The 14,000-nt window shown below is 34.9% G+C and overlaps 3 protein-coding genes across 3 annotated transcripts; all 3 read left to right on the top strand.

Moving 5' to 3' along the window:
- The first annotated feature begins 4,877 nt into the window (after positions 1 to 4,877).
- Positions 4,878 to 7,579, top strand: LOC132171598 (ankyrin repeat-containing protein ITN1-like). Its single transcript, XM_059582963.1, has 4 exons — positions 4,878 to 5,463; positions 5,563 to 5,712; positions 5,956 to 6,515; positions 6,610 to 7,579. Exons 1-4 carry the CDS (start codon positions 4,917 to 4,919, stop codon positions 7,345 to 7,347), a joined length of 1,995 nt encoding a protein of 664 aa, XP_059438946.1. The 5' UTR covers positions 4,878 to 4,916; the 3' UTR covers positions 7,348 to 7,579.
- A 1,318-nt stretch (positions 7,580 to 8,897) lies between these two features.
- On the top strand, positions 8,898 to 9,428 carry LOC132170156 (uncharacterized). The gene has a single exon (XM_059581050.1). The coding sequence runs from the start codon at positions 8,898 to 8,900 to the stop codon at positions 9,426 to 9,428; it is 531 nt and encodes a 176-aa protein (XP_059437033.1).
- Positions 9,429 to 9,950: 522 nt separating this feature from the next.
- On the top strand, positions 9,951 to 10,571 carry LOC132170155 (uncharacterized). Its single transcript, XM_059581049.1, has one exon. The coding sequence runs from the start codon at positions 9,951 to 9,953 to the stop codon at positions 10,569 to 10,571; it is 621 nt and encodes a 206-aa protein (XP_059437032.1).
- Positions 10,572 to 14,000: the final 3,429 nt, after the last annotated feature.

The following is a 14,000-nucleotide window of genomic DNA, read 5'->3' as shown; positions in this document are numbered from 1 at the left end:
ATTCCCCTCCTCCCAAAAAAAACAGTACAATTATTCTTTCCCCTCCCCAAAAAGTCCTATTATTGGGTATATATATTTTCATCCCCTCCTCCCAAAAAAACAAAATACAATTATTAGGTACAAGAATGATTATATTTTTGTCGTTAATTGATCAACTCCGCTAGCTTATCATGATTGTGTTTAGTAAAAGGTCATGTCCGATTGAATTGGAATCAAAAACTAAGAAGAAAAAATTTAAACTAATTTTATATTTTAATTTTTTACATCACATCAATCACTTTTTATTACTATTTAAATAAAAAAATTTAATAAAAAAGTTAGATACAATTATTGCTAAGCTGATCCTAGTGTTTATATTTTTACATTCTTCTGGGGCATCTTAGTCGGTGTTTCCATTCATCCCAAAAAGGACAATTTTTTATGATTTGAATTTTGTCTGTCAATTTTTCATGACAGTGTTTCACGAGCATTTTTTTTTGAAAAAAAAAGAAGCAATCATTCAATCTCTAGTGTTTTCTAAAAGCAACATGTGTACGTACGTGTCGCTACGCAATGGGAAATCTATAATGATGTTAAAGTGAAAATTAAGAAAGCTTGTCTACCACCTCAATCAATTCAGTCTACTACCTATCATTTCCTAGCAGAATGTAAATTGCAATATACATCTATTTGGAATGGTGCCCTAAACTCTTACTAATTTGTAAATGGTCAATGAAATGCATTGAATATGGTTTATGGGGTGGGTAATCAAGTTACCCTATAAAAGATCTTATACCCTAAACCTTGCAAATCATAAATTAATGTTTGCAATTGGTACTGAAATAATATTGTAATACATCAATCCTTATGATCTATCTTAATCACGTGGAATGATAACTTCAGATTAATGCATTGGTACGGATACAATGTATTGAATGAACCACCGTACCGTACGTAATTGTCATTCTTATAAAACACTGTCAATAGCTATGATATACAACTCTAAAGACTTCTTTTGACATTGATTCTTAATCATGAAAGGATCGTGAACTCAAATATAGGTTAGATTATCTTCCAGACCTATCAAACCACATGCAACTTCAAATAGGATCCTAGAGAAACTCAAGCTAGTTGTCATTTTAGACCAAGTGACAAGATGCTACATCATATTTTTAATTAGTAGAGCAAAAAAGACAAAACAAAAAGAAGATGATAAGACATTTTACTACATGAAATTTTATGGGCAAAATATAAAATTTTTATTAAATTCTAATATATCTCTGTGAATATAGTAGTGGTTTTTTGGTATTGAAATTGTTAAAAGAGTTCTCTCAAATAAGATCACTGAGTCAAAATTTTGGATCACTATCTCTAAAATTGTAGATTTTTACATTACGAAATTGAAGTCTTTTTTTTTTTTTTAATCTCAAAACTTTTGTAATATATCATTTAGATATTAAAAATGTGACGGATTATACTTAAAAATTATATATATATATATCAATTTTGTACTTTCTATAAAAAAAAATTGAGTAAAAAATTACCTTTTAATTAAAAAAAAAAAATGTGTCCCTAATTTGTATCGATAAATGCACAATTATTAGGTACAACTGTTGTTGAGATGATCGCACGCTATTAGGGGTGTTAAACGAACAAGTTATTCGCGAACGAGTTTGACATCGGCTCGTATAAGTTCGGTTCGTGTTCGACTCAATTATTAAATGAGACATTTCGTGAATACAAATACTGGTTCGAATATTAAACGAAGCAAGCTTAGCTTGACTCGGTTAAGCTCGTGAGCAGCTCGTATAAGGCTCGAATTGGTAGTTGGTCACAAAGTTGCTCATATTAATATTAAAAATTGATTTTTTTTTTCCTAATAGCATCATTTTATTATAAAATAATGCATATTCTCTCTCTTTGAAACCAAGTGTCTTGCTATCTTGACTCATGTTTCATACTCGGCTAGTTAGGCTAAGCAAATGTTCATATGTAAGCTGACTTCTTAAGCTGTTTAAGAGTACTTGGAGTTTAAATTTATAATAAAATAAATAAATTAAATATAAGAGTCAATTCATAAGCTGGTTCGATTCGACTTATTATGAGCTCAAACTCAATTTTTTAACTCATTCTTAAATTCGGCTTAAATAAAATTTAAATGAGTCAAGTCAAAAAAAAAATAAACTCGCTCAAACTCAACACATTTATACCTCCGCACACTATCGTTGCATTTCTACAATCATATACATATACCTAAAATTCTAGGATATTTCAATCCATATTTCCATTCGTCCTCCAGAAGGGACAATTATTAGCTAGGCACATGCATGTCCTTTCTATGATTTGAATTTTGTCAGTCAATTAATTAATTGTGAAGTCTAGGCATGTTTCACGAGCATTTTTTTTTTTTTATTCTTTCATTTTAATTTTTTAATTTTTTTTTTTGGGAAAACTTAAGAAAACTCCCCTGACTTCTAGACATTTTGAGAAGTATTTCCTAAATTTTCAAAACTCTAACTTAGACCCCTTGAACTTTGATTTGCTCTCACTTTGGACCCTTTTAACGTTAAAGTCAAACAATGACTTTTTATACCCATTTTACCCTCCCTCAAAACTATGTCATTTTGTGTCCTAAAACTACAATACCTACCTAACCCAAAACGACGTCATTTTAGGCATTAATTTTTTATTTTTTTTTTTATTTTAAAGAAAAGCAAAATATTTAAAAAAAAAAAAAAATCAGTCACCATCGGCCAAAACGGGTGGTCCAATTCAACCTACTTTTGGAAAGGGGTGGTCGACCGGGTGGTTGAACCACTCTGGCCAAAAAAAAAAAAGGGGACGGTGCTGGGGGGCGGTCAACCATTCTAAAGCGCTGGGGTGGTTTCCACCACAGGCGATATGGGGCCGAAAAACCACCCCCCAGACGGCCACAGCCATGGCCGTAAATGGGGCCCGGCCAACCATTTGGGCGCGGTGGTGGCCACCCCAATTTCGTTTTTTTTATTTTTTATTATTAATATTATGCTCAAAACGATGTCGTTTTGGATTTGGTGGTGATGTAGTTTTGAAGCCCAAAACGGTGTAGTTTTGGAGTCCAAAAAACGACGTTTTGGGTAAGGGTAAAATGGGTAAAAAAAGTCAAATTTTTGACTTTAACGTTAAAAATATCCAAAGTGAGAGCAAACCAAAGTTTAGGGAGTCTAAGTGAGAGTTTTGAAAATTTAGGAGGTACTTGTCAAAATGATTGAAGTTCATGGGAACTTTCTGAATTTTTTTTTTTTTTTTTTTGGGAAAAAAAAAAAGTGCTTTGTATAAGCAATCATCAATCAATCTTGAACAAAAAAAAAAAAAAAAATCAATCATTCAATCTCTAATGTTTTCTGAAAGCAACATGTATTTTAAAGTGAAAAGAAAGCTTGTCTGCGCGCTTCCTCAATCAATTCAGTCTCTACTACTATCATTTCCTAGCAGAAAATAAATTGCAATATACATCTATTATAGGAATTTGTAAAACATTATTAATGGTGCCCTAAACTCTTATTAATTTGTAAAACATTTTGATTTAAACTGAATAACATTATTTATTCATTGATTTATTTTATAAGCATTGGGCATATAATCTGTTTACATGTTTTTCTTTCATAATCATTTTATATCATATGCATGTAAATGGCCAATGAAATGCATTAAATATGGTTTATAGTGTGGGTAATAAAATTATCACACAGAATATCTTATACCCTAAACCTTGCAAATCATGAATTAATACCCTAAATTATCACACACCTTCTAGCTATGCGACTAAACTTCGTTTTCATACAAGCTGCGTTTTTATGTTTTGAAAATTTGGTGCTATGGCAAACATGGGGTTTGGGCCCTTGGGATTTCCGTTGCCTTAATTTGGTGTGATTAACTCAAACATTAATGTACAATTATAATGCAGAACATCAAACCACCTTAAACTCTATAAATAAAGCTTTGTACTCAAATTAAATATCAAGAAAACATGTAATTAAGAAGACTTTAACGTGTAAGAATAGGACATAAGCCTAAGCATCTAAAATATCTTTATCTTTCTCTCTTTAAAGTATTATGAGATTCTAAATGTTTGATACTTTTGAAGTGCGTTAGGCAATCACCAATCTCCAATGTGCTTAAAGCAACTCTGGTCCCACTACGTTGGAGGATTTTTATTTTTAAAGTTCGACAATAATTTGTGTGTGAATAGCCCTTTCAATTAGGCTGAGGGATTTTTCCTTTGAAAGTTAGACAAACTATTCATGCATTCGATGTTTTTTTTTTTTTTTTTTTTTTTTTTGGGTTAAATTCACTTTACTCCTTGAAGTTTTAGGAGTTTTTCAATTTAAATTCTAATGTTTAAAAATTGGCAATATATCCCATAATATTTCAAAAAAATTCAATTCAAATCCTCCATTACTAATTTATGTCTAATTGGATGAAAATTATACCACTTGCATCTCATCTCATGTGGGATTTTGATGCACTCTATTCTAATTTTGCCCTTATTAAAAACCTATGAAATTGAGGGTAATTTTGATGCCCTCAATTTTATAGGTTTTAATGAGTGTAATTATGTAATTTTATAGGTTGTAATGAGGACAAAATTAAAATAAAGGGCATCAAAATCCCATGTGAGACACACGTGGTATAATTTTCATCCAATTAGACAGAAATTAGTAATGGAAGGTCAGAATTGAAAAATTTTGAAATATTAGGGGGTACATTGTCAATTTTTAAACATTGGGATTCGAAATTGAAAAACTCCTAAAACTTCATGGTGGCAAAGTGAATTTTCCCCCCTTTTTTTTTTTTTTTTTTTTTTTGACGGTACTCTCGAGGACTATTGAGAAATCTACGAAGTTTTGGCCCAATTATCAGTCTCTTTACTTTCAGTCTCGTTCACTCTTCAACTGATGACCATGGATTCCACGGCAGATGATCAGAAGGATATCGCTAAAGATCAATTAAACGGAGAGCTGTACAAAGCGCTGCTGAACGAAGACGAGGAGAAGATGATGGAACTCTGTGAACGTATTGATGACCATGCGTTCCACATACTGACCATACACAACGACACAGTGCTCCACAAGGCCACCTACTCGAAACAAGCAAACTTGGTACTCAGACTTCTCGAAGCCTTGCCTCCCCATCATCTCTCTAAAATCACCTGCCAAAATGACTGCGGCAACACTATCCTCCACGAAGCAGCTACTCTCCGCCACCAAGAAAACTCGGTCGGTGTCGCAAGAAGGATGTTACAGAAAGCCCCAGAATTGTTAAGCATACGCAACAATCTTGGAGAAACACCACTCTTTCGGGCGGCTCGCTATGGCAAGACTGAGATCTTCGACTTTCTGGCTGAGGAAATCTCCGAATATAATGAAGCCAGCCAGCAACCATTTATTCAGAGAGATGACAAGACCACTATTCTTCACATCGCGATCCTTTCTCAGCACTTCGGTTAGTCTTAGTCCCCACGCTTGTAAAGCTAGTCGTATATATCTATTTCTATTTATGTGAATTTTTCATTTTCCTAGTTCAATTTCTATGCATAAACAGGTTTGGCTTTGAAAATAGCCGAACGATTCGGACATATAATTGATAAAAGAGACGAAGATGGTATGACCGCTCTTCAGCTTCTCTCATGCAACCCTTCAGCTTTCAAAAATGTGCACAGACGGGGACTCTTCAAGAGAATTTTTACCTTCGGTATGTATTATCAAGTCTAGCTACTTGAATATTACTAGTGCGTGTTTCCCTTTTCTTTTACTTTATCTTCTCATAACTTACATATATTACTAGTTCCAGCAAATTGTGTTTGTGTAATAGTGTATCCTATAAATTATTAATTATTTCAAAAGTTTAAATTAATAATAATGGATAAATTTAATTATTTAATTATTATTTCAACAGTATTAACATCAACAATTATTTACTTTTTGCCTTCAAAAGTCGAAATGTACTGTAGCTGGAGCGGGGGCAATAATGATGTTCGACCGAGGGAAAAGTTAAGCAATGAATCAGCATTGGAGCTTGCCAAGTTATTAGTAAAAAAAGATACCTCATGGAAATTGACTAGTTCTGCAATTGAGAGTAACACGAAGCCGTACGGTAGCAGTAATTCTGAGAAAGAAGGTAATATTAGACAAGGGTTGTTGTCTTCTATGTCTCTAAACCAGGAGGTGGAAGAGCGAGGAATTACACCATTGTTTCTAGCAACAAAGTCAGGCTGCATAGAGATCGTCAAAGAAATACTGGAAATATACCCTCAGGCAGTGGAGCACATAGATAACGAAGGGCGGACTGTATTGCATGTGGCCATCAAGTACCGCCAGTTGGAGGTTTTCGAGCTTGTGTTGAAAATGGAAGTAGCAATGAGGTGGTTGGTACGAAGGATTGACAACAAAGGGGACTCTATTCTGCATATGGTTGGAGTCAAAAGAGAAGATTATGTACCTGAAAAGCTGAGAGGACCTGCATTTGAATTGCAAGAGGAGCTGCTTTGGTTTGCGGTAACTCTATTCTCATTTCATCTGCTTCTCACCTTTAAATATATAGTATCCTTTAGAGCGAGGTAGATTCAGCCTAGCTTTCATGTATGTGCAGCGCGTGAAGTCTGTTACAAAAGCCCATTTTATTGATCATCGGAACAATTTGAAGCAGACTGCTGAATGCTTATTTGCAAGTACCTACAAAGATCTACGACATGATGCCAAAGCATGGTTAAAGCGCACAGCAGAAGGATGCTCCATCGTGGCAGTTCTCATTTCAACAGTTGCGTTTACTGCAGCCTACACAATACCAGGAGGTTCAGAAGATCAGACTGGTTTCCCAAACCTTCGTCATCACCGTTTCTTTGTGGTTTTCACTGCAGCTGATGTACTTTCCATTTTATGCGCTCTGACGTCAGTGGTTATATTGCTTTCAGTCCTCACATCGCCATATCGTTTGGACGACTTTAGACATAAGCTTCCTAATAAGGTGATGCTTGGCGTCACATTTCTGTTTCTCTCTGTGTGTATGATGATGATAGCATTTGCAGCAACAATCGTTCTCGTGATACGTAGTAAAGAAAGTTGGACGAAAGCTGTCCTATATTCCCTTACTTTGCTTCCAGTCGGTATCTTCGCAGTATTATATCTCCCCCTCTATGTCTCTCTCACAAAAAATTACAAGTACTTGTTCAAGAAGATAGCACAAGCAAGTCCTTGGATTAAATGGTTTCCAGGCCTATCTCATTCGTCCAATCATCCTCGAGCTCAGCTAACCCATTCTAAGCACAAATCAGAGAAAGAAGATTTTCATTCTTGGGCTGTACCACAGACCTCAAATTTCTCCGTTTGAAAGGCCTAATTGACTGTAATCACTTTGATCTGTGTGTGTTGAATTAGTGAATAGTATTGCTACAGCCATGTATGTAATTAATCTATCAGTTAGCATGTGAAAACAGTGTGTGATTGATATGTTGATAAGTTAAGTCTACCATGTATGGGTCTTAAATAATATCTTGCAGTACTGTATTGAAAGTACTATGAATTAAATATTACCAATAAAAATTTTCAGAGGAATCACTTTAGTTGATAATCCTTGAAATAACATTAGGGAGTACTAAAAAATGTATTAAATCGCCACTTATTTGAGTTTGTTTGTTTGTTTTTTTTTTTTAGTGCATCTTCTTGTTTTTTAATCCAATTTTTTATTGTTTTGCTGGGTTGCCTTATACCAAATACATTTGTTAATTCTATGGCATTTCAAGTGATCCGTTATATTTACAATATATGGAATGAAGTTTTCTTCCAAATTGAGCTAGTCAAAATTTCTCTAATCTTATCCAATAAACTTACATGCATTTCTTAGAAGATGTCAAAATCACAAACATTTTTAATAGCCTTTACAAGGTATGTATATATGTTTGACATGCATGGCACAACATCATGAATTGGTCTGAGTAAGCAGATACATGCATTTCAAATAAAGTTGGGAACTGTCTAGCTCCCAAAAATTAGCATCTCAGCTAAACTTTATTTTATGCTTATAATAATGGGGTTCGATCCATCGACTTCATTAGTTAGTTTATGCTTACCCTAGCTACATATTCCAATTCCTTTTTAATTTCAGACGTCAGTCAATAACTTTGAGGCATCATCACCTTGAATAACCAGTTTTCCACTAACAAAGTAACAGGATTAATTTTATTCCTTTGACTCTTTGAACTCCACAGTCAGAGTATCACATTTTAGTGTAAAGAACGGCTGTTAACAATACGGATTAAACAACAAAGAAACAGAAGAAAGAATAAATAAATAAGAGATGTGCAGGAGCTGCCAACCAAACGACACTTGTCATGTAAGTATATGCGAGAGATCGAGTGGGGTTGTGTAAATTAGATAGCCTGAGAATACATTAATGTACGTACAATTATAATGCAGTACGTACGTACAGTTTATAGATTAGATTTTATCAGTCGATTAATTCAACAAAGCCAGCTTATAAATGATTGGTGCAAAGTATTGTACAACGCAAAATTTAAGAAGAAAAAAAAAACAATCGTTTCGTCTTAGCATGTTCCACGTGCTTATGATATACTTTTGAAGTGCATGCGTTCGGCAATCACCAATCTCTAATGTTCTTAAAGTGAAAATTCTTGTCTAACTTCTAAAAAAAAAAAAAATCGTTGTTCTTTAACACTCTAGAGAGGACTATATATTGGGAAATTAATATATGAAGTTTGGCCCAATTATCTATATCATGAATCTTTTCTGTTTTCCAAAAGAATAGATTCTTAGCCTTTTCTCTTCTTCTTTTCTGAGCATAAATTCCTAGCTAGCTAGCCGATTGGATCCAATATATGAATCCCTTTACTTTCACTCTCTTTAACGCTTCAACTGATCATCATGGCTTCCAAGGATGTCGCTAAAGATCATGAATTAAACGGAGAGCTGTACAGAGCTCTGGTGAACGAAGAGGCTGACAAGGTGATACGACTATGTGAAGGTATTGATGACCATTCATTGCACATACTAACCATACACAACGACACAGTGCTCCACAAGGCCACTTACGCCAAACAAGGTAACCTGGTACTCAGTCTTCTCGATGCCTTGCCTCAGCACCTTCTCCTCAAAATCACCTGCCCAAACAATACTGGCAACACTATGCTTCACGAGGCAGCTACTCTCGACCAAGACAACTCGGTCGAGATAGCGAAGAAGATGTTGGAGAAAGACCCGGAGTTGTTGAGCAAGACCAACAAACTTGGAGAAACCGCACTCTTTCGGGCAGCCCGCTATGGCAAGACTGACATCTTCAACTTTCTGGCAGATAAAATATCGAGAGATGATGAAGCCAGCCAGCAACCATTTATTCAGAGGAATGACAAGACCACTATTCTTCACATCGCCATCCTTGCTCACCACTTCGGTTAGTCCTATTTCTATTTATGTGAATTTTTCATTTGTTTGTTTCAATTTGTGTATGATTTTTATTAAAAAAAAAAAAAAAATGCCTAAATAGGTTTGGCTCTGGAAATAGCTAAACAATTCGGACATATAATTGATGAAAGAGACGAAGATGGTATGACCGCACTTCAGCTTCTCTCATGCAACCCTTCATCTTTTGAAGCTGTGCGCAGACGCGGACTCCTCAACAGAATTTTAAGTTCTGGTATGCATGATCAAGTCTACCTAGCTACTTGAATATTACTAGTGCATGTTTCCCTTTTCTTTTGCTTCATCTTCTCATAACATATACCTAGCTTGTATTTTTAAAAGGAAAAAAAATTAGTCATTTTATTTTGACAAATAAATACTTTGACATGTCATTTAAATTTTTTTAAATGATTTGATATCATGTATAATATTAAATACAATAAAATAAAATCATGTAGTTGCAAATTGTGTTTGTGTAATGTATCAACAACTACTGACTTATAGTCTTCAAAAGTCAAAATGTATTGTAGTTCGGGCAGGGGAGATGATGTTCGACGGAAGGAAAAGTTAAACAATATTGAATCAGCTTTGGAGATTGCCAAGTTCTTAGTGAAAAAAGATACCTCATGGGAGCAGACTAGTTCTGCAATTGACCTGAGTAAGACGAAGCCGCACAAATACGGTCCTAGTAGTTCTGATGATTTTCCGTCTACTGAGAAAGAAGGTAGTGGAGAAGAGCTGTCCTCTTCTAATTCTCTTAAACAGGTGAAAATGGGAGGAATTACGCCATTGTTTCTAGCAACAAAGTCAGGCTGCATAGAAATCGTCAAAGAAATACTGAAAATATACCCTCAGGCAGTGGAGCACAAAGATAACGAAGAGCGGACTATATTGCATGTGGCTATCAAGTACCGCCAGTTGGAGGTTTTCGAACTTGTGTCGAACATGGAAGTAGTAATGAGGTGGATGGTACGAAGGATTGACAACAAAGGGAACACTATTCTGCATATGGTTGGAATAAAAAGAGAGGATTATGTACCTGAGAAGTTACGTGGCCCTGCATTTGAATTGCAAGACGAGATGATTTGGTTTGAGGTGCTTGCACTTTATTTTTTTAGCAACTCCATTTGCATCTGTTAACTAGCATATATTACGATAATGTTCCTCCTAAAAGCATATTTTTTCTTCATTCATAAAACCAAAAACAACTTTTCACTCAAAGCTTTTCTACAATATAAAACACAAAATTGATGAAAATATACTCAATTTTTTTTTTGGTAGCATGCCATATTTTTAACATTTTTCAAGTTGTTCAATTACAAAGAGAAACTTAAATTCACATAATTTTAGAATCTACAATCCTTATCCTCTTTGGGAAAATTATTAACATGGTTGTTATTAGGGACGGATTTAGGAGGAGACTGGGAGTGCCCCTGGTCACCCCCAAATTACAAGAAAAAAAAAATTAAGGCAAAAAAAATTTAAGGTAAAAATAAATAAATAATTTAAGGTATTTTTTGCTAATGAGTCCCTCTAAAAAAAAAATTGGCCCTTGGTTTCTCCCCAAATTGAAAGTTGGCTCCGTCACTACAAGAAATTAGCTCTTTAGGGGCGACTTTAAGTCGCCCCTAAAGACCCTAAAGTGGACGCTGTTGGCAACAGCGTCCACTTTTCGACCCTAAAAGTGTCGACCCTAATAGTCCGACCCTAATGATCAAATGTCTGATCATCAGGGTCCACTTAAAAGTCGACCCTAATGATCACTTTTAGCGTCCACTTTATCGCCCCTAAAAGTCGCAATGTTTGGACCCTAAAGATGATGTAAACGGAAGCGAAAGTCGACCCTAATAGTCAAGCAATAGCGTCCACTTTTAGTTAACCATTAGCGTCGACTTTATGGACCCTAATATCCCTTTTAAAAAAATAATAATAATAACTATTAGCGTCCAAATAAAAGTGGACGCTGATAGTTAAACCATTAGCGTCCACAAAAGTGGACGCTAATGGTCCTAAAAAATTAAAAAAAAAACTAACTATCAGCGTCCACTTAGAGTCGACCCTAATGATGACTTTTAGCGTCCACTTTATCGACCCTAAAAGATGCATGTGTTTGACTCTAAAGATGATGTACACAAAAGAATTAGTCGACGCTAATAGTTGACCATTAGCGTCCACATTTGGTCCCAAAATATTAAAAAAAAATTGACTATCAGCCTGATAGTTGACGATTAGGGTCGACATTTGTCAACCCTAATGGTCCTAAAAAAAAAATAAAAAAAAAAGCGATCGATCGCACTTGGAGTGCGATCGATCGTATCATCAGTAGGTTTTCGAAATTTTGGGATCGATCGCACTTGGATTGCGATCGGTCGCAGCATCAGTAGGTTTTCGAAAATTTGCGATCGATCTCACTTTGAGTGCGATCAATCGCAGCATCAGTAGGGTTTCGGAAATTTGCGATCGATTGCACTCCAAGTGCGATCGATCGTAGCATCAGTAGGTTTTCGAAATTTTGGGATCGATCGCACTCAAGTGCGATCGATCGCAGCATCAGTAGGTTTTTGAAATTTTGGGATCGATTGCACTTGGAGTGCGATCGATCGCAGCATCAGTAGGTTTTCGAAATTTTGGGATCGATCGCACTTTGAGTGCGATCGATCGCAGCATCAGTAGGTTTTCTAATGATTTCCAGTTCAAGTGAAGAACAATTCACACAAATATATAACATCAAAAGTCAGTTCTAGTCTTAGCAAAAAGAGTCACTAATAGAGTAAGATCTTGAAGGCTTAAAATATATCATATTTGTAACTCTAACAAATGACAACTAAAAGGCCAAACTGCAGTCCATTCTTATCCATGCAACACATATCAATTGATGTTAAAAATTAGACTTTTAGTCAGCTCATTATTTATCAACCCACTTAACTTGTCTCAAGAGTTATGGAGAGATGAAGACCACATGAAATTAGTCAAAATACAACCACCAACCTCTTGTTGAATGTGGACACCGAAATCTCCAAATACAATGTTCCCAGACGCATCTTTAGCATTAGTTTTCTGAATAAAATTCTGCATCAAAAAACAATAACATACTGAATTTTACTCTTCATCTTGGGGAAAAATATAATGAAGAAGTTATAAGATCTATGCAATGCAATGAAATGAACACAGGCAGTTTTTCACAGTATTTCATGAAGCCAAAAAAGAACTGCACAATTTAAATCTCCTGATCAATTAATAGTATTCAACCCAAAAGCGAAAATATGAATTCCTTACGTAACTCACCTGCCGTGCTCCCTCTGCGACACAAATAACAGCCGAACCCTTTGTCTCAATCAGGTATTTCAGATGACTCAAAACACCATGAGGCCCGTGCAAATTAAAAGATACCTTAGATGTGCATATCAGTAGAATCAGTAACAGCTCACAAAGATAACTATCCAATTAATTGCTAGTAATAAGTACCTCATGAATCAAACATATGTCAATTTGTCCACTAGCTAGGGATGCATGCATAGCTATATATCTACTGCTACGGCCCATCAATTTGACAATGCCAACACCATGATAAGCATTGTGCGCCTAACAAGATTGAGGCCAAAAAAAAAAGTTCACTATGAAGAAACCAACACTAAAAGAATTCAGCAGGAAAACTTATCCGGAGAAACATAACTCCATGCATGGGCAAATAAAATGCACGTAGAGTACCTCTATAAGAAACATTGCATTTATGTTTAAGTACACAACAACATTGTTTGATGAATCAATTAATATATGAAATAATCAAACTAATCTAAATGCCCACAAGAAACATAACTCAAAATGACTAACCTCATCAAAATCATAAAAAATATGTGAGAACTGCCCCATTAACCAAACCTGCCAAGGGAGAAAACTATTAAATATATGTTTTACAATTCATGGGCAGCAAAATTCCAAAACCCAAAATAAAGTACTTATCTGCATTCTCTTCCTTGCCAATTCATCCTCATAAGCAATTTGAGTAATCTACCACAATGAACCAATATATAATATCAAAGACAATGAAAATGAAACCCAAAATGATAGAGAAAGAGATACTAAAAATGTGTTTCTTCATGAAATATATTAAAGCGAGAACCTGCTTGGGCGGTTTAACTTTCTTGTACTCTTGTCATCCTGCATACACTTAAAAATAAAATTTAGAAAGATATTATTACTCCCTTGCATTGTTTACTCAAAGTTCTTTAACCTTGATAACCATGTCAAGGGAGATTTACTAACTCAAAAGTTGTTGAACCAAAAATTTTGCGAATATCTTAATATAATATAAACCAAATAAAAAGTACCAACAGATATACATTACCAAACAGATCACGATCAACAAATAGTCAAATACACATTAGCAAATAGAAAGTACCAACAACTATCCAAATACATAGTATCAAAAAATATATCACAAATAGATGCTATCAAAGAGTACATCCTAAATAAAGTTATTCCAAAGCTCCCTCAATTGTTGGCTTCACTTGATGCACCTCCAAGCAAGCTCCCTCCAGACCTAATAGAATAAAATTTCATATAATGATC

This window comes from Corylus avellana, chromosome ca2, assembly GCF_901000735.1.
Source record: "Corylus avellana chromosome ca2, CavTom2PMs-1.0".
NCBI lineage: Eukaryota > Viridiplantae > Streptophyta > Magnoliopsida > Fagales > Betulaceae > Corylus > Corylus avellana.
The sequence above is the reverse complement of the archived record's forward strand: the minus strand, read 5'-3'. Positions and strand labels throughout refer to the sequence as shown.

Bases quoted from the DNA above. Each gene is read 5' to 3' on its own strand.
- LOC132171598 (XM_059582963.1), top strand. From the start codon at position 4,917: ATGACCATGGATTCCACGGCAGATGATCAGAAGGATATCGCTAAAGAT. The intron at 5,464-5,562 runs GTTAGTCTTAGT...ATGCATAAACAG, and splicing joins GATCCTTTCTCAGCACTTCG to GTTTGGCTTTGAAAATAGCC. The intron at 5,713-5,955 runs GTATGTATTATC...TGCCTTCAAAAG, and splicing joins CAAGAGAATTTTTACCTTCG to TCGAAATGTACTGTAGCTGG.
- LOC132170156 (XM_059581050.1), top strand. From the start codon at position 8,898: ATGGCTTCCAAGGATGTCGCTAAAGATCATGAATTAAACGGAGAGCTG.
- LOC132170155 (XM_059581049.1), top strand. From the start codon at position 9,951: ATGTATTGTAGTTCGGGCAGGGGAGATGATGTTCGACGGAAGGAAAAG.